We start from the raw sequence: 23,840 nt of genomic DNA on the forward strand, positions 1-23,840 counted from the left end.
TAAGGATATTATGAAGGATACTCCCAAGGTCGTAGTGGGAAGACACGTATGCGGATGTGTTTTGTACTGGGGAATTTGTGCTTAATTAGTTAATACTAAAGAGAACTTGGTATTTCCGATAGCGTCTTAACGGACATAAGTTATGGTGGAGTTTCCTATGGAAATAACTTTTTCCCAGTTGTGTACATTGACGAATCAGGGTTTTACGACTTATCCATTCATAAGTAATTACTTTCATACGTCTAGAATGTATTTTGAAACCTCAACAGGAAAGCTCTTGATAGCATGCGTCTCTCGGGAAAGCATACCTACATCTCGCATGGAAAATAATGATTAGGCCGGAAGTGCGAACTTTTACGGATCGAAGAGTGAAGAACAAAATTTTTATTCAAACATTGAAGCTAGATACTTCTAGATTTATTAAGTCCTAAGTTAGGTATTAGAAATTGGTCTTAATTATCCTCCGAATAAGCTACATTTTTATTCATACCCCCTAATAAAAAAGTTACACCTATGATGATCCTTGGATTACAATGTCAATTCCATACTAAAAGACAATTTAAGCCAGAGTTCAACTAGGGTGTAACTTTTATTAATAAAGGAATAAGAGTTTTCCAAGTTACAGTTTTTAAACTCTAACTTTATTACTGTATTTTAACTATTGCATGCCCGATATGGGTAACACTGTTGTAACTATTTTTTTTTGCATCGTGACCAGCACAAATTGTACACAGTTTTGGCAATAAAGATTATTCTATTCTATTCTAATTTCAATTCAATTCTACGGAACATCACTACAAAGACAAAGATAGCACAATTAGATGTCTGTTCTCTGTACGGCGCACGCGCAGCCTACGAAGTTCCCGCTTTAACTAGTTACACGTGGTAAAATCAACATGCTTAGGACACTGCCAGGGGACACATTTGATTGTGCTCTAGTAATTTTATAGATTTAAATTTATAACAGTACAACTTCCTCTATGCACTTTTTTACTGGAAATATACACCTTTTTTAAATTACGGGGCTAGACAAATAACAGTGGTGTCAGTTTTTAAATTTCGAAATCGCTTCATGGAATGTAGTAACTACATGAAAAAACGCCGGAGCGAAGCAATTTCGGGATTATAGATAGCTGTCACATCTACTGACTTTGTCTATTTATTATTTAGAATCTCAACAGCAATTTTTACAATTTACAATTTTACATGGTTGAAAACTAGTCTAGGTCGAAGGAAGGACTCATTACCATATTTCGCTTGCCGGGTGCTCTACCTACACTCTACATGTACAAATAACTGATATGTTTTAGTAATATTAAGTAATATCAAAAGCATATCAAATTGAAATTGTAACCCTTAATTATAAGCGCCAACTAATTTATCAATTTGTAGAAGTTACATCAAATACGTTAACTGGGTAAAGCAGATGCATCTACAAGACTTTCGCAAAGAAAACGCGAAGATCGTCTAAGATAAGGCATAGTTGTGATTGCTGAGAAAATACACCGCCTTTTGAGTCTAATGTACTAATGCCTGGAATCCAGGACCTCCATATTTAGAAACTGACATCCTCAAATGCATTTGTTTACATACTTTTTTAACGCGTTCAACTACTTACACCATTCAGATACGGCTTTTATTTTAATTTGCTACTTTTTAACTGACTGAAGTAAAGCGAGCTATTTTATCGTTCTCACTAGTTAATTAAGTAGTAACAACAATTTTATAGTTTAATCTTTTAGCTAAAACCATTGCAAGGGAAATCTAAAATGAATACCTATTTGGCAAGTGCCATTTTACTAATATATGTTTCTGTTTACTACGAATGTATTTTGGTTAGGTGTCTTTTGTTAATAGACAATTTTAAAATGTCGTAACTTACAATTCATTAAAAAAGCCATTATCATTTATACAGGCTGTTAAGTAAATGGGTATATGAGCCGACACTAGCCCATGTTAACATATGCATATAAATGGTATGGTGTAGTCATAAAATTGATATCATCATTTTAATTATTTGAATTTTCATACAAATATTATTTTATAAATATTATTAGGTACAACACCGTTATATAACCCTGTATAACGGTGTGGACAAGCTATTCATTGCAATTAATTACAATATTGATCTTCAGATTTAATTGCCTTGAATCAAATGATTATTCTATTCTCGACCTTGGCTTGTCTCGTAAAGATTTCAGAAACACGCGTAATATACTTAGGAGTTTTTGCTGTTACGCCCTGATTTTACATCCGCCATGTCAGATACGTCACACAATAAAGACTGGTCACTAATTAAAACGGATGTAGCTCATAAAATCATTTCTGATTTATCATAACTGCAGTGGGCGGTGGCTTTTGTACGACCAATCGATTATAAGCCGATTAGAACCTAGCCGCAATCGATAGTTTTAATGTCCACGATTTTACAGCATCGATGCGATTTTGCTGTAACTGTAACCGATCAAATTGACTATTGTGCAAGTTAGTAACTTAATTTATTTTCCATATTCATTTGCATTAGACGAAGTTATCCGTAGAACATTAAGACTGAGTTGCACCACCTAACTTTGACCGTAACTATAACGATAACCGGTGTTTTTGTATGGAGTTTGACAGATTTTTGACGTTTGTCAAAGTTAAAGTTAGATAGTGCAATCCAACCTAATTAACTTCGAGTTAATCAGTAATTTGACTGTCTAAATAAACGAAAAACACTTACTTAGATGTTAACAATGCTAAATTATAATTTTGACTGCGAAAACCCTTTAATTATTAACTGGCTTCTTTTGTAATTATGTCGCCGATTATAAAAACAACTTATTGATACTAGGTTCTCTTACAACTGATCTTATTACTAGTTTTTAAGCGATTAGGTATTAGACATTATCTGGATTACAGACTGATAGAGGCTACCCGCTTTTTATTAGGCGTGGTTGGATGTTTGTTTATACAGGTTTTTAATTGTTTTTATTGACTGTTATCTTTTAACTGAGTATCACTACGACCGGTATTGATCTATTGGGAGCGCCTCTATGTCATATTTTGATAGCGATACCTGCAGTGACGACTGAATGATTTGATGAAAATGATGACAACGATGAGTTCTTTTCACCTAGATTGCAGATAGCAGAGCGTATCTACATAAGATCTGGATGTAGGATGTATGCCTTGCCTAGGTGCAATTTTGTTCGAGACAATTAATATTTAGGTCTTGGTTGAAAATCTCTCTAAAGGTAGCTCAAACATTTACATAATAGATCCTTAAACAGTACAACTAAAATAACTTGACTGCACTGAAAGCGAAAGTAAGAGATGGAAGAAAAATGATATAAACAATGTAAGTTAATACTCAAAAAAACATAAAGAAGTACAAAAGACAAAAACCTGATGCTCTCTGGCTCTCACCAATAATTGATACAAGTACAAAAACCCAGAAATGCGATCATGACTTGATTCCAATGTTGATTTTTGTGTCATTAAAACTACCTACCCCACAGTTGTTTCCGAGAAAAAATGAGTTAAATCATACTGTAATGGACATTGAATAATTGCACAGTCAAATAATGTTCTGTAACTGACATTTTCGTCTCAATCAAAACCGAATTTTACAATTGAGATCTTCTGCTGTCGCAATAAGGTTTGAAAATAGGGCTTTCTTGACAATGGCAGATGTTTGGTTCGTAATGGGAACTGAATCAACGTCATGACATTTTATCACATAGTAATCGAGCTTAAAATGTTTCAAGTTCTGATTGTCATGCGATTGAAAAACCTACGTCAGAGAAAAGTTAATGAAGTTCTTTACGACGATGGACGGTCGGAGAGATTTATTGCACCGCTAATGACCAGTGGTTAAAGGAAAAAATATTGTGTTGCGGACATTGTGATGTTAAGAAATTTTAATAAAGTCCTTATAGCAAAAAACTCAACGCTTAGAATATCGCTCACGTTACACTATTTAGCATGACAGAAGTAGACGATCATCGATTTTAAATTAATCAAAACAGAGCTACGAAATTCGCTCAAAAACCAGCCAAGTGCGTGTCGGACTCACGCACAAAGGGTTCCGTACCATTGATTTATGATTTTTTTTTAATTTAAGTTATTTGTATGAAAGATTACGCGGTAATAAGCGGTTTACGATTTACGAGGTATTAAAAAAAAACTACTATTCGGTTTAGAAAAAAAATATTTAAGAAAACTCGATATCATTTTTGAAGACCTATCCATAGATACCCCACACGTATGTGTTTGATGAAAAAAAAATTTTTGAGTTTCAGTTCTAAGTATGGGGAGCCCCCAATATTTTTTTTATTTTTTTTATTTTTGCATCAAAATCTTAATGCGGTTCACAGAATACATCTACTTACCAAGTTTCAACAGTATAGCTCTTATAGTTTCGGAAAAAAATGGCTGTGACATACGGACGGACAGACAGACATGACGAATCTATAAGGGTTCCGTTTTTTGCCATTTGGCTACGGAACCCTAAAAATACGCCAATAAAAATATCTAACTTGAATGGTTTTGGCTTCATTCAGATATTTTGAATCTTCCCAATTCTACTCAATAAATTATGAACTCTAACTTTATTATTATTCTGTCTAATGGCTTCAATGGTGAACTCTAACTTTCATCTATATGGTCACCTTCTTGGTTCAGTAACAAAACAATGAGTTAAAAAATCCGCCATTTCTCAAAACGACAGATTTTACTACATGCCTGCAACACAACCGATTCGATGGCCAGATTGCATTTAATTGCCGCAGGTTCCAGTCGATGTGTGTAATGGCCAATGTGGATCCTCATTCGAATCGCAAGAATTATTACGAATGTACAAACGCCAGCACATCAAGCTACTCATTTTTGTAGCAAAAATCGCATCTATTACAAGGTCTTAAAGTACCACTGTGTTAAGCTTATTCTGCCGTCGTTATACCTGAGGGCGTCATTTTATCTCAACCTTTTTTACATATTTTTCAGTAAAATGTATTATTTTAAATTGAATATCTGCTAATGGAGATTCTTGTCAATGATTACTGATGTTTTTGCCTCGAGTATTGAATTAAGATTTGCTTTTATTGGACTACGGTATATGAAATGTTTTTCACTTATTAATATTCGTTTAATATGAAACTTATGTAAGTAACACTTGTTTAGGTACATTAAAGTCATATTTATGATCTTGAAAATCCACTACGAAAGATTCAATTTAGTTTTATGAATTTCAATTAAATAACAATCAATCAATTCGTACTATTTTTAAAACCAGCTGCAAGCAAAGTACAGTCAACCGAAAATATGACTAGGTAGTATACAATTTTATAATGTCAAACAAAAATAGAACAACTAAAACGTCGTTTTACAACTAAAATGTCACAGTCTTTGTCCCTACAATTTAGCTTTCAATCGAAAACGATCGCTGTATTTGTAACTATTAAGCCCAATTTAATCTAAAACTAGCACACAATCATCTCCAGCACTATTTATGACTTAGGTTCAAAGGCTTCCCATGTTCCTGGTAACAAAGGGGTCCCATATATTAAATCACCATCCACACATTACCGAAGGAAGCGTATGTATGACATTTCTAAAGCTCCCTAATAAGACGCATTTCGCCTCCGCTGTTGCTGACAACGCGGCGCCAGGGACGCACAATGCTTGGGATGTCAGCCACCACCGTGGGTCTACATGGAAATATGGGATCTATGGATAAAATATATTTACTAGTCTAAAACCTAATTAACATCGGGATTCGGGATACATCGCTCGTAGAACTGATGGCCGTTGGGTCAGAAAAATTCTCTAGTAGAGAGAAAGAGCAGGACTCTCATTTGATAGACCGACGATCTGGTGAAGGTCGCGGGAAGCAACAGTCCCAGCCTGCTTGTTGTAGATATTTTTGGGGGAGGCCTGGTGTAGTAACTACTTTAAAACCTTATGTCATCTGAGTAAAGTCAAAAATATGGTATTCAACTGGGTACTAGGCCAGATATGTACCATCCTAGACTGCATTCCACTTAACATCAGGTACGATTGTGGTCAAATACCTGACTTGTTATGCATAAAAAAATAGTTAAAGGGCTATAGGAAAAGAAGACAAAATGCTAACTACGAACTAAGCGAAGAAAGACTATCACCATAAGGCCTCCTCTAGATTCCATTCGCTACTTTTTGTACACTACAAAAGAATGTGTCTCAATAGGGAAGCAACCTTTAAGGAAATTATATGAAACCTTTTCAACCCTCTACGTTCTGCCTTTAACCAACTCACATATAAATATTCCATTTTCAGTCCTGTAGCGTTTTATGTAAGCCTAACCTAAACAATGTGGGTAGACCAGCACACGACAACGCGCGAATGTCGCGGCGCTCGCAAGCCTTATTGAGAAGTTGAGAACGTTCGCGCCTCAGATGTGCAGGACTATTCACTGGCTTGTGCTCTATTTTGCATTCATTCACCGTTATGCACTATTTAGTTTTCAACGGGAATGGAGTATAGCAACTATGTCTCTTGTACGTGATATCACTCGGGCTATCAAAGTATAAATGTTCTTGAACGCGTAGTGAATGTTAATTCTTTAGGTATCTATGATGATGGCTCATAAAACAATGGATGGATTTTCACGGTTAAAAAAAAACATCTTTAAAAAGTCTGTCGCCCCAACTCCAAAGTGGCTCAATCGATTTGTGTAAAATTATGTTGAAATATTAAACAAAACTTTGACTAAAACATAATCAAAATAAAAGTAAAGGCAGATTTTCTTTTATGATAGATTCTAAAAATTCGTTGATCACATGAACTGAGATTATACTATGGTATAATTGTAATGTTAACTAAAGTTAAATTAACGTTTATGGGCACTTACATCAATTTTATTTTCCAAATAGCAATTACCGCTGTTACGTTGGATAAACAAATAATACGACTTCCAGTGGCGTAACCAACGAGCAATAAATTAAATGGCAACATTAATTAGATTAACGCAGCAATTATGCAGATGACTGTACATTCCTCTTTAGTGTAAATCCAAGCCAATTTACTACTTCTTTATTCTAGACAATGAGGCGTGTCGTAGCCAGTTCAATCGCCTGCTATTATAGGATACGATCCATTTCCACAGTGCAGAAAGATGAGTAATATTTTTCTATTAAGTACACAATAATTATTATTTGCTAATAAATCAGCTACAGCTTTAAGAGACAAGTCAACAAAACTTAAAGTGTGAATTTAAATCAGTTGAACCATTCTTCTGAGCTTGGAAGTTAGTTTATGATCTTTTGGAAAAAAAATATTGCCCATATTCTTCACAATGTCAATGTCATTAAATTAAAATAATTAATGTGTTACTTATTCAGTTCTTTAACTTTTATTAGTAAGTAGTAAAATAATATTCTATTGAACATTTGAACCTACGACAGGACATCGAAATGAGAAGAGTATCACTCAAGCTGAATAAATGAGAGACCATAAGGTGGTGAGACCAGAAGTACTGCTTCAAAGTACACTGTGGCATCAACTCCGGCGCAGGCGAGCGGTCGCTGTAATAAGCTATAATTACGTTATCTGCTGTCCTTGTTGCGTCCTTGCTTTCACTGATAACGGCTGATTCTTATATAATATCGGCCTACTCGATTAAATCTTTTAAAGGTCAATCTTTTGTGACCCCCGCCTCATTGATCCAAATTGTGACAGCGTGTGACGTTGGATATCGATCACGGACTGCCGTCAATTAAAATTTAGTGACTGGTAAGGACTTTAAGATTTATGATGATAGGAGAGTGACTATTAGGACATCAGCTGTGAGACATGGTAAAATAGCATTGTCGGGAAACGCTACTCTTTATCCGTAGTGTAATATGCAAAAACACGGCATATAAATACACACTATGGCATCATGCGTATGAGTGAAGGTGCTATTATGAAACCAAGATTTTTATATTTTATTTAAGCTTCGTTTATCCCTCATCTATAGCAGTAAATAGAGTAGCTCAGAACTTAGATAGGGACGGTGATTATTAGAAAAAATATTACACCATAAGTGATGCGTGTTATTACTGACGATATCGCGGCCAATTTAACACTATTTGGCTGTAAGACCCCTGATCACTGATGAATCAATTTATTTACACTACTAAGAAACCAAAAATGGTTGACTAAAAATCAAGAAAATCTATAAATCATATCAAATTCTTGTACTTACTTTTTAATTAAAGGTTTTGCAATACAAACAAAGTAGCAAGCTATAATTATTGCTTGTAGATGCTTATCAGATCAAGCCACAATTATATTTTTGTGAGTATAAGTGACTTCAAAGCCAAAAGTGGTTTGGTAATAAATCTTTAACTTGATGATTCTCATGTCAATCAACACTGCAGGATTCTAGTTTTTAGGTAAATCTCAGTTGACATTATGACAGCCGCGACAAAAAATGATCTAGTTTCTCATAACTCCAATTAAAAGTGTGCAGGTTGACATTATGAAATATGCCTATTTTTGACTTGATGGTAATAGTGAGACATACATAAATGCATTATTTTCTTAGTATTTTATACCGTAGATATTTGAGAAACAGTGTGTTACATAATTTTCAAACATTTTTCATTCAAAGCTACAGCAAACTAGCAAACTAGCCCGTTAATTTTACACAACTACTCACACTTTATATTTCTTTTTTTCCCTAAAACCCTTCGAGAAATTACCTAATAGGTACAGTCCAGGTTTAGAAAACGATATGCCACGAAGTTACACATCACAAAGTATTAAGTTAATTGCAATGACAGTCAGCGGTGCGCGAGCGCATGTCGCTGTCAGTGTAAGTAACGCTCGCCGATTAAACCTAATGCGGGGCAGTAAGTTTGCCCGGCCCTCGTCAAAAGGCATTTGCCGACTATCTAGAAAGACTACAAACTGTTTTCGTAACGATACGGCCACACTTAGAAACTTTTGGTGTAGATATGGCCACACTGTATGTATGCTGTGCGCTGCGAAGATGCACTCGTCCTCACGTCAGAACTATATACAAAGCTTCGCTATTTTAATAGTTGTGACAAAACGCTCGGTAAAAATGCCGGACTCGGGATAATGTGAATAGTTTTATATAAATTCTGCACCTACTAGCCCTACCGGCAGTTTTACCGGACCGGCGTAGTGGCTCTGGTAAAGGTGTATAAATAGCGGAGGGAGCCAAATATACATCAAGAGATGATCATCAAGAAAGAAACATTTCCAAATGTACAAGACTTACCTGTTTTATCAAGCGTCTTCGTCGTTTCAGCCAAAAGATGTTCCACTGCTGGACAAAGTCACCAAGAATTTCTGCAGTCCGGTCTTGCGCTGCCCGCACCCAGGTGCATTTTCCAGATCGTCGGTCCACCGAGTGAAAATTACAACAGGTTTTTCATTGTAAAAAGATATTCACTGGATTAAAACTTTTTTATAGTCAAATAAGTCACACAGCTAGGACAGCTAAGGACACTTTAGTTAGAACAACACTCACTGGTACTAGTATGACGATAGAAATAGACCATCAGGTTAGTATTCGATGACTAAGCTGACAAGAAGGTTACTTCGAATCTGTCAATTAGGCTGACGTCCAGTGAAGATTGCAAACTGGTTTCACCGCATTACTTTCTCGGTGTTCTACTATTATACTTGTGTTCCCACCTTAAAATTTTATTATTAATTATTCAAAATTTATTTCTTGATAGAAGTGTACCTAAGTCACCAAATTAAAATTATAAAAAATACGGTCGTCTTTTATTTTAACCTAACATTTGTAGGTCCTAACATTGACTGTAACAGAAAAAATAATTAGTAGGCCTATTTTTTTATTTTGTTTTTATATTATGCAACTGTCCGTTATCCGTCCGTTGTCAATACGTTAGCCAGAAAGCCTTAATGACTAAGTATAATAAAATAAAAGAAGCGTCCAGATTGTACATTTTTTATTTTCCAATGCATTACAATACCCATATCTCTTAATAGAATAACATGAATATTGAAAGTGTTGACCATCGGCTTTAATTCGTGTGACGCTAAAATCCTTAAAATTAACTAACGCCTCAAAAGTGATATGATAGTACAAATATCTAACGCAGAATATTTTGCTTCTTTACTTTACAATAGTGAAGGAAAAGTCACAATATACAGTACATTAAAAATCCTATTTTACAATGATGTTGCCAAATAACTTTAAAAATGTTCAAGAATGCAAGATAATAACTCCTTTTCTAATGAAAAATGTGCAATATTTTGATTTTAGGAAACCGTGTGAAAGTTTATGTTACACATTTTTATTATTCAAGGAATTTATAGGAATTGCGAAACTTACACTACAGTTATTGTAATAGGTACTGTTTATCTTAATATAGATTTAATTACAATATCTAAATCTTTGAGCTTTTCTCTAAGACGTGATATGCTTTTCGTGTCAACTTTTCTTGAATCTACAGTGTAAATAACAATATTATAACAAAAATTTTATTAAGGAATTGCTTTTGGAGCACAAACCTTCAGATAAATTAAATAGACGTACAATTTTTTGCTACAAAAATATAAGTTTTTTATACCAACATACCGAATTTCATTTCATTATCTTTTTTAAAGAAAACTTTGGTGAGTTTTTTGACTAAACGAGTTACGAACGCTCCCGCGAATTTAAGCACTCATCGAATAAATAAAATAATGAATTTTAATTATTTTTAAAATTTAGCTTTAAACAGTGAATCGACTTACAACAACTATATTTTACAATTTAACAAACTTAGCTACAATACAATTTATAATATTTACACTCTCAAAACGTCTACATTTTAAATCTTATATTTAAGCTAGGAACTAAACATAACATATTTCATATTTAACAAATCCTTAACTAATTAGTGTTTGTCATGTTAGAAATATGCGCGTTTCTGCTACCAATATTAGGTGAATGAATAACATTTTATCTAAAGTGTTGCGAATTCTATACAGTTTTAAAGTTTTGCGAAACTTTGCAGTACATTTTCGTGAACAGCATAATACTACTTACAATATTGCTCTCAGTTTCAACGATAGAGAGTTACTATACGTACTCGTAAACCCGCTAAATTAGACTCTGCTTTTGCAACTTTGAAACTGAATAAATAAATATAATTTAGTTACGTTCGTCTCCCAACGAAATAGGGATGGGGACGAGGCAATTTGCTTCAGATAATATTCTCACATTCAAAGTTCCAAAAGCAACGAGTCAGCACCAAATCGACGCTATTCGAACGGCTGAGGCCAGAGCGGCGGTGGGGGCAGCGGGTACATCGGGGGCTATGTGGAGATCGCCAGCGGCGGCCGGTGGCCATGCGCCGGCCCGTGAGGAGACGTCGCCGGGGGAGTCCCCGCTCCGGGCGAACAAGTCACCTTCCCCATGAACGAACGGATATCATCGAAGTACGCATCCTCACGCTCGGTATCAGCCGAACTCGGGGAATCCCCGCCCTCCGCCTCGTGCTTCTTCAGATGCCGGTCGAGGTTCGTCTGCTGCCCGAAACACCTATCGCACAATGGACATCGAAAAGGCCTCTCCTTATTATGGATGTTCCGTACGTGTCGCTGCAAGTTGGACGAAATGGAGAAGGAGCGCTCGCAATACTTACATTTGTAAGGCTGCTCGCCGGTATGGGTCCTGAGGTGCCGGGTCAAGTTCGCACTTCGGGGGAACACCTTGCCGCAGAATTTGCAGGCGTAGCGGTCTCGTAGCTTTCCAGATCCGGTGCTGAGCTCACGGAATTTGGCGTAAGCGTTCGTTTGCCGGTCCGGCCCATCGGTGCCAAGAAGTGGGGATAAAAAATTAAACGGGCTCGGAACGTACGGCGAGTGTGATGAGTTCAGAATCTCTGACGAGTGAAAGGACGGAAATCGTGGCCGATACATGGCATCGATTATGTTGTTGTGCTGTGGATGGACGGGCATTGGGAATGCAAGAGGGGGTGACACTAATGGAGAATCTTCACGCTTCGGCTCTACGCCTTCAACGTCCACGTCAGTGGTGTCATTTTCTGGAGTCTTGCTACGCTCGATCGGGCTCTCTGGTGGCGAATATGATTTAACCGAAGAGTTTCGAAAGGAACGATCATCATTATCAGCTTCGGATTCTTTGTCACTTTTGCGTGATACTGATAAGTCCAAAGGCTGATCACCCTGATCCTTCTTGGTATCTTCTTCTACATCTGAATATTCAGAGTTCTTATCATCATTGTGAATATTCTTGGATAGATCTTTAGGAAGAGATGGAGATACTGATTTGTTCCTCTGAACAGCATTGTTGTTAAGTTTAAGTGAGAAATTGAAAGGTGATTTTCGTTTCATTTCGTCCCTTGTGAAATTGAATGGAACAATCGGGGTTGGTACGGACATCACAGGTGATGGCCGGTGTTGTGATAAATTATCAGTTGAATCAGGAGATTGCTTGGTATATGCCGGTCGTGGTTTTGGTGTAATCCTGTCTGAGTTTTCATTGATCCTTGTGTTGTCAAACTCCATGTCCTTGCTTTTCTTGGTTTCATCAAGAGAATTTGAGCTGTCGATACTTTTTACGGACATACGTCCTTCCTGTTGTTTGGATGCCATATTTGCGTTTGAGAGAGCAATATCGTGTTCCATGGCCAATCGGGCGCCTTGGACATTGAATAAAAGAGGGTTGAATAGATCTGGCTGACAAGCGGCAGCAGCAGCCGAGAATAGAGCTGGGTAGTGTGCGAATGTGTTGTAAGGGAGCGGTAGCTGCGGTCCCCTGTACAAGGGGAACGGATTAGCGTTATTGTGGTTATTCATTGCCACGTTTGGCAGCGGCGGTATCTGGGGAAGACCCTGAGGCATTTGTCCTCGCAGATTTACTGATGCTGCTGCAGCAGTTTCGCAGAACCGCTTGTGTTTAGTTAGCGAAGCGTAGGACGTGAAGGACTGTCCGCATTTGCCGCACTCGACCAGAGCTCGACAGGCGACGTGCATCCGCTTGTGCCGGCATAGGTTCGAAAACTGGGTGTAAGACTGAAAATGATAAAAAAAATGGTTAAAATAAAAGAATTGTAAGGACTAAAACTTTTGATATTAAGTGTGTCAAATCATTAAAAAATATCTATAGAGTAAAATAGTCCTCCTTGATAAAGTAGCTACTTATAGGTAAATTAATTGCACCGAATAAATCATCATAAAAGACTAACGGACTAGCATAAAGATGGATCAGGTGATCAGGAGACAGCTGCTAAATGGGTCTTTATAACTTCTTAGGTATCTAAAAGACTGACGTACTAGCAGCTAAATCATTAGATTCCGCAATGATGCTCAACAGAAAGTAGCTAAAGACACTGACCTTGAAGCAGACCTTGCACTGGAAAGGCTTGACGCTGGAGTGGATATGCGTGTGCTGCTTCAGGCCGGAGGAGGTGGCGAAGGTCTTCCCGCACTCGGGACACGCGTGGCTGCGAGCGCCGACGTGCTGCGCGCGAATGTGGCGCTGGAGGTTGGAAGGATCGGTAAATACCTGAAATAACATCAGGTTTCGGACAACGTGAAACGCTATGTTACAACGTCACTAAAGGAATACTACTATTCAAAAAACTGAAGAGTGTAAAATCAGAAGAGGGAACATTTATGAATATAACATTTATAATTAATAAAATAATCATTTTTGAGTTCCCTGCATTTGTACATCCTTCAGTTTCTTTCGATATCTACCTCAATCTAGTTTTGTTTTTTGCGTTAATGGTTACTTAAAATTCTTTATCCTTGAGACTAATGGTCCTCTAATTTTGCACTTTGCTGTGAAGCCTGCCCTAATTTTAGGGGATTTTTCCTGGTGCGCGCGAGCACGTAATTTGAAATAGACTCTATAAGACTATGACTGTATGGGTGGGTATATTATGCTCTTTGTAATGGTTTTAAATTTTCTGTTCAACTCAGCAACCATACAAAAAATGCACACCTTAGGGCAGTTCTCGCACGGGTATTTCCTGATGTCGGTGTGCGCGAGCGCGCGGTGCCGAAGCAGCAGCGCTCGCGAGCTGTATGCTCGGTTACACAGCTCGCAGTGGAACGCGCCGGCTGGCTGCGCGTGCGCTTGAATCAGGTGGCGGTCGAGCCTGGAAGGATCAAAAGCTATTATTGAAAAAACGAGGAAACTATTATTTAATAAATGATATGATGACTATCATAGTAGGTACATAACTTTATAATCTGAGTAGTTAACAAGCTGCTGGTAACTGCTATTATCGTTTCATTTCAGTTCAGTTGCTTATTTAAAACATAAATTAAATGCCGTAAAGATACACTGTGCTATTAATTTAACAGATTAATTATCTCCATAGTTTTATTTAGTTTGCTATTCTTATTAGCTATAACGACTACAGCATTTAAAGTAATAAGTTTAGATAAGCCGTTTCTCGTGTAAAAATAATACTGGTAAGTACATAGATTTACCAATATATCTACGTAAGAACCTTCAAACAACTTGTCTCTGCCTGAGAACGATATCCTTCACATGATGAAATTTTAATAGCCTAATATACACATTAGCCACTTAAATAACGTTTAGCAAAACTAGTACCCGCACTAAAGGTACCAGTTCCTGTGTAGCTACCGTATATTAAATACAAAAATATCAATCTCATTAAAACCACAAAATCACTGCAGACATATTATACATGCAGTTGCAGGTCACATGTCAAATTTACCTGCCCTTTAAATAAACTCGACTATGCACCGAATTTCACAATTGACTTTTTAAACTACCATTAATCAATCATACTCCCAAAAGCTTAACAACCTGCACAATTATTATGATCCGCTATGTCGAAATACGTTACAGTTATTAATAAATAGCTCACAATTCTTAATAGCTACAATAGGTGTTATTAAAGTTACATATAAATTTAACTTAGATTATTATAAAGATATCTTTAATTGCTATATCTTCGGCCGACGTTAATTTACGTTTTCAATCGAAGGTATCACTTCAATCAACGTCTCTATTAGAAAGTGAGAAGCGCTAACTAACTCGAGCAAGTAAAACAACTCGGCGTCTAGCAGGAAAGACAAAGTCATAACATCTATATGCATCAGGATCGCCTACGCAGGAATAAGTTACGACCGCTCGCCCCATACATAATTCAAACATGTTTCGGTTCCACCGCAAATGTATGTATTCATTTTTGCAATAAATTCAGCATGTACACGTTTTATGAGCAAAATTTGCAATGTACGCGGAATAGCCGGGACTTTAATCAAATTCATCATCTCTATGCCTCAGATGTAGGTCACGTCTGTGGCTGTATGGAGTTACAAATTCAAATTGAGGGTCAAGAAAATCCTGTTAGCACTGTCATAATAAGTTACTCGAACATTTTGATGGAAAACGTATATCATTTGCAAAAACGGTCTCGGTGACTCTCCTTGGCATAACTGGTCTACCACACGCAACCCTCGACGCCTGCGGCGGTTTTCTAATGTTGCACCTGTTGTGCGTTGCCACACGTTAATTGGTGTTAGAGCTGATTACATCGCTGATTCGGTACGGTGTTGGGAGCAAAATGGTGCTACGTGAGTGGAGATGTGTTCTGAGATACTCGAAAGCTCCTGCGACGTCAAGTAGATGAGATGACGCGTTTTCACTCTTGCGGACGGCAGGCCCGACGCCGTATCTTTTAATTAATCTCAGGAATAAAATCTACCGTCAGTAATGGTTCCGTCGCTTACATGCTGTCTACTCCATTGCGTAGTCGTACCAGTCCTACGCGGAGAGAGGAGAGATTTCGTACATCGTTAGATCGAGTGTTTCGTTTAGTACCTACGCTTGTTAGTCTAGAAACGGTCAGTTACCAGTATGTTAAGTGAGCCAAGTAATTTGGTCGATGTAAATTTTCACAGATGGCGTATGAATAAAATCGTGGAATTTGTGGAGATATACGAGTAAATTGGTGTGGTAATAAAATTTGTCGGACTGTAGCATTGATTGGTAAAGAATAAAAAGGTTTTAATAGAATCGAGATGTAATTAGATGGATTCTATTAGATGTAGCTAAGAGGCGATATCTGCGCTGGCGATCTTCAGCAACCGGTCGTATATTTTTTATTATTACCGCAGCTGCATAACAACATCTAAGTAAACGTTTGTAACATGGATCGATTGTGTACCCTCTAATAGCATGTTGCGTAAGTCTTCAGGTGCACAATTGAAAGTGGCAGCGTATCTTTGACAACGGACTGGACCATTTTACCGGCGCTGGTTACCTTGCCGACTTATCAGCGATCTCTCGTTTCTTTTTCAGTTTTGTTTTTGCTGTCCAATTTATAGATGGCTAATGATATTGATAGTGCGTTGTGTTTTGTTTTCGTTTGAATATTTAAATGAATACTGATAATTATTTGCCCGTTCCGTCATAGGTAATTGCTTTGATAAGAATTGGAACAATAGAAATTGAGTTGAGCAAAATGTATTGCAGAATTCACATATCCGTAGGTATAACATAACATTTCAAGCGTTCAGATTGTAGATGAATGTATCACATGACAGCAAGTAGTCGTAAAAAAGCGAGTTCTATTAGTATCCAATTTTGATGCATCTTCCACGAGATAACGCGTGAGCTTTAAAAAAGTCCTAACAAAACAACTTCTACACATAACCTCACACAGAAATCACAAAAACTCTGTAAACTCTTGTAACAACGCTCTCCAAATCCATCCACGTGCCATAGCAATCTATAAACCCAATTCTAATAGAGATTGCTCACATTTTCATTACAATTGCTATCAGATGCCGATAATCGTATAAGGTGTGACCTGACCATTCGGCTGCAGTGACGAAAGCGGTGGAAGAAAGAGATCCGAGGAGATTACAATTGGTTTCACAACCTGCGAGTAGGGGAACCAAGATTCGGATAAATAGTGGACTGAAACAAGTAGTTTTAAAAAACAATTTCATGCACTGTACAAAATCAAATATCCTAACAAAAAAAATTCAGATTAAGTACGTCAAATGAAATGAAGTTTTACAAGATTATAGATTTTTTATGTCATGGTTAACAAATAAGTAAATAATGTCCATGAAAAGTCATTTTCAGCCATAGGTTTTTTGTCTAGAACTTCTATTTAAACAGTCAGAAAAACGAAAAATAGTCTTAGCAATTAAAATAGAATTTCAGCTCTATTCCGATTTTTGTTGGCAAAATGTAATTTTAGGTTCTTTTAACAAACTCAATGTTTTACCTTGAATAAAAACTGAAGCTTGTGCAACCTTGTCCGCTTATTTTCAGAAGTGTGGTGACTATTTGTGTGATGCATTACGCACCAATGGGTATTAGGGACACGCGTGACAGTATTATGAGATATCGATAGATCAGCAGATGATGTATGTGCTCAATGGAAAACGTTTTGAAATCACCGTGAAGGTCTCGTATCATGTTATGCGGTAGTAAAGACAACAAAGAATTTAAAGTAACCTTCATGAAGCATTTATTGGCATTTGAAACTAAACTCATTTAAAATATGTTTTTTTTCTGTAAAATTTTTGAGTTAATGATCTATACCTAAGCTTGAGTAGACGAATACAATTGACAGCTTTTGTTTATGTTTGTAACAAAAAGCATAGGTAATTACCGATCGATCTCCGAGTGTCCTATAAAATGTTGGAACGTTTAAAACAATAGTGATGGCGCGATAAGCGAGGATACTTTGAACGGTGCATGTCGATAATCTCGAACGCGTGCATTATTGATGAGAACGACGCCGCTTCAATAGAATATGATGACACACGCCATTACGGCCTTCCACCGCTTGTCACATTGATAATAAATTCACTATACAGCCGTTCGCGATGAGGCTCTTAGTTTAATGCTCTGATTTTATCAGCGAAACTTTTACAAACAGCTGTTGGAAACCCATCGATATTGGGTTAATTTTGGAACTAACTACATTCAACATAAAAACCAAACGTAACTTTGGGTGTACCTTAAAAAATATGTTTGAAATGCCATAAAAATATTCACATGTTTATTAAATTTGATTGAAAATATTTCTATCGAACAGTATCAGGCAGTCGATGTTTAACATAAAAATGTTTTATGTAACGCGCTAGAGGATAGGCATCAGAATGTATGAGATGCCGCCGCCCCGTAACAAATCATCGTCGCGCTATCGAACGAGCACATCTCTACACTGAATAAATCGTGGACCGTTCCAGGCGGCCAAATGATATTAATGGCTGGAGGTTAATAGTTTGAAGACGTTTGAATTGATCGACTTCTGCATCTCTGAGTGGTCTGGTCGGAGATAACGCTTGAATGGTGGAGGTAGAGCATAAGAACTGTTGGTAATTTGTCACGGCTCTCATTGATGGTATGTGCAAAAGGATGAGATCATTTTGAAGACACAATGTATACGGGTGAAGAACTCCTTAATATTTTAGGTGGATGAAACCCACAGATACAACTCATCATGCGTAATGATCATCATGGATGTTCATTCAATTTTAGTGTGAATCGTGCCTAAATACAACCGATAAATCATCATCATCATCATTTCAGCAACAGGACGTCCACTGCTGAACATAGGCCTACCCCAATGACACCGATAAATACACTTTTTAAAAACCTAATTATTATTGGAATAAATAAATGAGTTTCATGACTTTCACCATGGAAAGTTCACCATTTGAAAGAGTTACTTTTTTGTACCTTTTTGCCAAAAAGCGCATTTTCTCGGGTAAATATTTTTTTAATTATTATTATTTTTATTTATTATTACATTATTTAGCCATTACATCTTTAATTTAAATAGAAATATCCAGTAAATAAAGAAGGTAAGTACTTACACATCGATATTAGGGAAAGGCGCATCGCAGAAGGAGCACCGGGGCTCGACGTCCTCACGCTCCTCGTCGTCGGCTGGCTGGGAGGAATACTTGTTGCTGGAGCTCTGATGTTCTGGAAGTACAACACATAAGTAATTAGTTTTTTTTTTCTTTAGTATAGAACAAATCTAATGAGTTTTTTTTTCTTAGCTGCTGGCAAAAGGCAGAGGCATAAAGGTTATACAGCCATGTGTTTCAGTATAAGCTTTACGTTTTATTATAAAGTAAGGTTATTATGATAGCAACTTTGCTTTGTTTTTTTTTTAATAATTATAATCTGCAGTTAAAAAGCAAAGGCATACAGACATGCCTCGATTTCAGTTTAACGTTTTAATATGGTTTGTTCCTTCATTAATCATAGTTCGCAAATCGCATGATCAGAGGAAAAAACGATGTGCTGAAATTTATTTATTTATTTTATTTTATTTATTAGGACAACCAACAAGACAAACACGCATACATGGAATTACTATAACTAAAAGTGCTTAGAACTAAATGTTGTCTTAATTATAGATACTTGAAATGAAGTCGCTCTTTCAATCTAAGTGTATTGTTAAAATAATTTACTGATATTTGAAATAACTCCGATATTTCAATACATAGTTGCATATTGACTCAGATTCACGGAATCACGAGTTCGGAAAGTTTATTCAATATCTGGTAATGGAATTCCGATATCAACATGGATTTCCAAATGCTCCATCCGCCCACTCTTGAACGGTATGCCAATAGTATTTTGCGTACATTTCTCGGGATCGAGTAAGACGTATTTGCAAAGTTATGATAAATAGTCAAATACAGGTTGTCAGACAAAGGCCTCCAAAAAAATTGGACAGTGGATTCATATATTATAATGAGTTGTTTTGAGAGTTTGTTTGTTTGTATCCTAATCTCAGAAAACTGGCCCGATTTGAAAAAATATGTATAGCTCATTTATCGAAGAAGGCTACAAGGCTATAAATATACATTATCACCACGCTACAAGCAATAGGAAAAGAACATCAATGAAAAAAGTCGCCGGAAAAAATATTCAAACGATTTTTACGCATACGGAGTCGCGGGCCACAGCTTGTTTATTGTATTTGCCAAGGGTAAGTTCATGAGGTCTACTTTCCTCCCGAAGACGAGCATTGATCATTGGCTTCTTTATTCGCGAGGCGGTATGTAAATCATAGGAAGGCTGCAATTAAGCGCGCGCACTCGGATACATAACTCATCGCGATGCTCACAGCTATAGAGCATAGACACGCGTAATTTGTTATTTATTCTGCTAGGGCGGTAACTTGGTTATGGTCATTGTCTTCTATGAATAAAGAACAATACCAAAATATCAAAATCAAAATCAAAAATGTTTATTCAGTTTAGACCACAAGTGGCACTTATGAACGTCAATAGAAAATAATAAAAAAAGAAAAGGTAGCCCTTATGGGGCATTTTACATGTCTCCTTATCTTTTGGGCCCTACTTTCATACATTTTATTGTTTTAGGATTAAGAAGGAACTCTCTAGTTTCGTCATTGTTATTTAGTTCTAACTAGTAGTTACACTTGATGCTACATTCAAATGAGCTTTTACAAATTAAAGCTTATTCAGTTAGGAATTTGCTCGTTCCATATGAAAATTCATTATACCCTCAAGCAATCCGCATTATGAAAATTTGCAGGTTAACATTTTTAGAACCAGTAAAATAATAGCATTTTCAGATGAATAGAGATCTATTCAAATCAAAATAATTCAAAATCTAAGACTTCCTTTAGCACCAAAGCTCTCAAGACAACGCAATGGGCGCTACATTATACGCGTACTGGTTCTAGAAAAGTAGCAATACAATTTAATTCGCTATTCAAATACATCGCTTGTTTCACACTCTGCCTAGGGCGGTGTTTGAAATATTTCACGAGTGTTGCTGGCATCATCGGCTAACGGCGCAAATCCGGTACGCGTCACGATCACTTAGCAATTGCGATCAGGAAACAATCAGTTTTATCTTCATCAGATGTCATAACTCTTGACTACACATGTAAAATGATACAGGTATTTTTTGGACAGTCATTGATTGAGCTGTTGATTTTTGGTGGTAAATATTTTGTCAATATAAAGTAGACCGGTTAATAATTACATTTTACAAAATGAGCTTAAATTCTTGTATCGATTTTGACAATTTTAATTAGAAAATTATGAACGAACGAAATGATTAAGTAAGTATGGTACAATGTGTTGAATCAATATAAATTAAGTAACACAAATTTAAAGTATCTCCATAAAACGAACTCAGCTATAGGGACGTGTATAAGCGCCTGGAAAAGGCCTTAGTACTGAATCAAAATGATTTGATTTCATTCGATCTTTAGGTAACTTATTTAATCTCCACTGCCCCTAGTAGAACACAACCCTCTAATTATCCGAAGGCATACGAAGTCGGCCTACACAAAGACCTACTCGTAGATCAATACCTAAATGGCAAAAATCAATTCAACATCGAATGAGATCTGACATTTGAACATTGAAATGCGCACGGGCACTTTACGACCACACGTCAGAACCTCGGAAGGACCAAACGACCCAAACGTTGCATTTGCCTTTGACACGTTGAATAATTTGGTCACGAAGAGACCCCGCCTTTGCCATTGTCTAACGAGACCGTGATAGTGCGGATGTAATGATATCACCGATAAACTATTGTTTGACATCTGATTTCGTTGCGAATTCAGAGCAAGTTTACGTCAGATGGTCATGATGTTAAAAAACTAGCTAATCTAGCACCTAGGGATTAAATCTAGCAAAGTTATCAATGTATTGCTATTGACAACTAAGGGCATTTATTTTCTAAATTAGACGTTTTGAACAGGACGTCATCCGTGCGTTGACAAGACCGCACGCGGAAAATCCTACGGAAAACTACGAAGTAGGTACCAACCAGCGTTGCCAGACGTCCCGATTTTGGCGGGACGTCCCGATTTTTAAATCAAATTTAAATGTCCCGCGCGGGACAGGCTCGGTCCCGCTTTTCGGAGAGAGACACTCACTTCACCAGACTATTGTTTGAAACGCCATATTATTCTAAAAAATAACACTTTTTTAATTTTTTTCTTTTTTTATTCTAAAGACGAATTTAACGATAGAGTAAATCCTCAGATCATAGTTCTATGATCTGAGAGTAAATCTGATTTAAAATATTATTTTTTTGTTAAAATACATTTTCTATGGCTACTTTTGCTATCTATTGTCACGTAAATGTAATTTTAAGTCAAATAAAAAGATAAATATTTGAAAACCTTTGATTATATACGTTTTTTTACTATGTCCCGCTTCCGACGGAAGAATCCCGCTATTTTCACTCAAAAAGTACCAAAGTCCCGACTTGGCGAAAAAAAAAACTGGCAACGCTGGTACCAACATACATTTTTTGTTTGTAATTGAAATAATTTTACACGATGTTTAAAAATCTTTTAAAATATTTCCGATTTAACATTAAGAAACACAACAAAAATCGTGATGCACTTAGAACTAAAAATCGATCTAATAAGCATTTATGGCGTTATTTAGGAAAAACTACCGTTGGAAAATATGGTAATTTAGAAACAAAACAACATTGATTTTTAAAATAAGATTGCCCTGAAGTGTGCCAATACTCCTATTCTAAAACGTACCTGCAAAACCGCGGCATGAAAATCTATGCCAATGGTAACTCGAAGATACGCGATGCACCGGGATGCTCAATCGGAGCACTCCACAGGTCAACCGAACGGTATATGGTGTCAGTATTGTACTGAAGTGTTTGTTACAAATTATCATGGGGGCAGGTCACCCCCACCCCACCTGCGAGGGTTAACATGCTCACTTGACCCGCAACGTGTCGGAAAACTGGAAAGCATCTGACCGTGTCGATTGACTGCTGCGGTTTAAAACGTTAATGATTCATTTGAGGGTTGACTTTGGACAGATGTTGTGATTTGTAAAGTTCGCATGGCAAATGTGGCCAGTTTTGGGTAATTCTCATAGGATATACATTTTTTAAAGTTCATGGTAGCTTGATGTGATCTTCATTCATGCTACTATTCGTATTTTAAGTGAACTATACACACTCAACCGTTTCAAAATCAAAATGTAATGGGAAATTAATAAACTGGCTTCATATTTCATATTGTTATATACTTTCTATTTACTGACAATTTCATAAAGAGTCACTTCTTCACAATTTTTTTTACATTTTGCAGGTTCTGAAAATAACTATTTCAGCAATAAAAGTCACTTCCACGAGCGTGAAGCTCTGCTAACACGTACACTGACAATTAAATGCTGATTGTTTGTTGTTTCACAGAATGGCCCTAATCAATCAATGCTCACTAATGTGTACTAGATTCTACAGTGAATAACTAGTTGCAATTTTAGGGTCAGTAAGTTACAAAAGTTGAAAACCAATAAAAATTGCTTCATAAAAAAATCTCTATTCCAAAAAATATTCTGGAAAATGCAAAACCCTATACAGAAAATTTAATAAAAGTTTTCTTGTGCATTTTAACTTAGATTGTATAAATAAATGCTATCAGTAGGTATAAACTAATCATTACTGCGCTACGATGTTTTGGGCCTTGTCTATAATCTCAATTAAAAAGTACAGTAAGTAATCCATATTTTGGATTTTCATATAATTTTCATTAAGTAAATGATTTTTCAATAAAAATGTATAATCTTGGTGTGCTATCCACAGTAGATTTAATCATACTGACCCCAGAGTCACTTTTAAATATGTCTTTCCTAAATTAATTATTAGAACCCTACATTTCGCGTAGCGTACGCGACGCGTTCGTTAGGTTTTCCCACGAGCCAGATGGCGGCGCGCGCGCACCGTGACGGTGCCTTACCGATCTTTGCGACGCGGCGACGTAACGATACCGCACCTGTTGTTTGAAGAACGTATGGCGAATGATGGACTTTATGGTAAGTTGTTTGTGGGAAA

General features: G+C 36.7%; 1 protein-coding gene across 5 annotated transcripts in view; it reads right to left on the minus strand.

Annotated features, from left to right (window-relative positions):
• Nucleotides 1–9,936: 9,936 nt before the first annotated feature.
• LOC135078898 (histone-lysine N-methyltransferase PRDM16-like) overlaps nt 9,937–23,840 on the minus strand; it is a 130,072-nt gene continuing 116,168 nt past the window's right edge. For 4 of the 5 annotated variants that reach the window (XM_063973472.1, XM_063973476.1, XM_063973475.1 and 1 more), the window contains 4 exons: nt 18,842–18,953; nt 13,962–14,118; nt 13,350–13,520; nt 9,937–13,027 (listed from right to left, as the gene is read on the minus strand). In XM_063973472.1, coding sequence (XP_063829542.1) covers nt 11,306–13,027; nt 13,350–13,520; nt 13,962–14,118; nt 18,842–18,953 — 2,162 coding nt within the window. In that variant the 3' untranslated portion in view covers nt 9,937–11,305. The remainder of the gene's footprint in view (nt 13,028–13,349; nt 13,521–13,961; nt 14,119–18,841; nt 18,954–23,840) is intronic. The other variant, XM_063973473.1, reaches the window with a different exon arrangement.

The sequence above is a fragment of the Ostrinia nubilalis genome, chromosome 15 (genome assembly GCF_963855985.1).
Source record: "Ostrinia nubilalis chromosome 15, ilOstNubi1.1, whole genome shotgun sequence".
Taxonomy (NCBI): domain Eukaryota; kingdom Metazoa; phylum Arthropoda; class Insecta; order Lepidoptera; family Crambidae; genus Ostrinia; species Ostrinia nubilalis.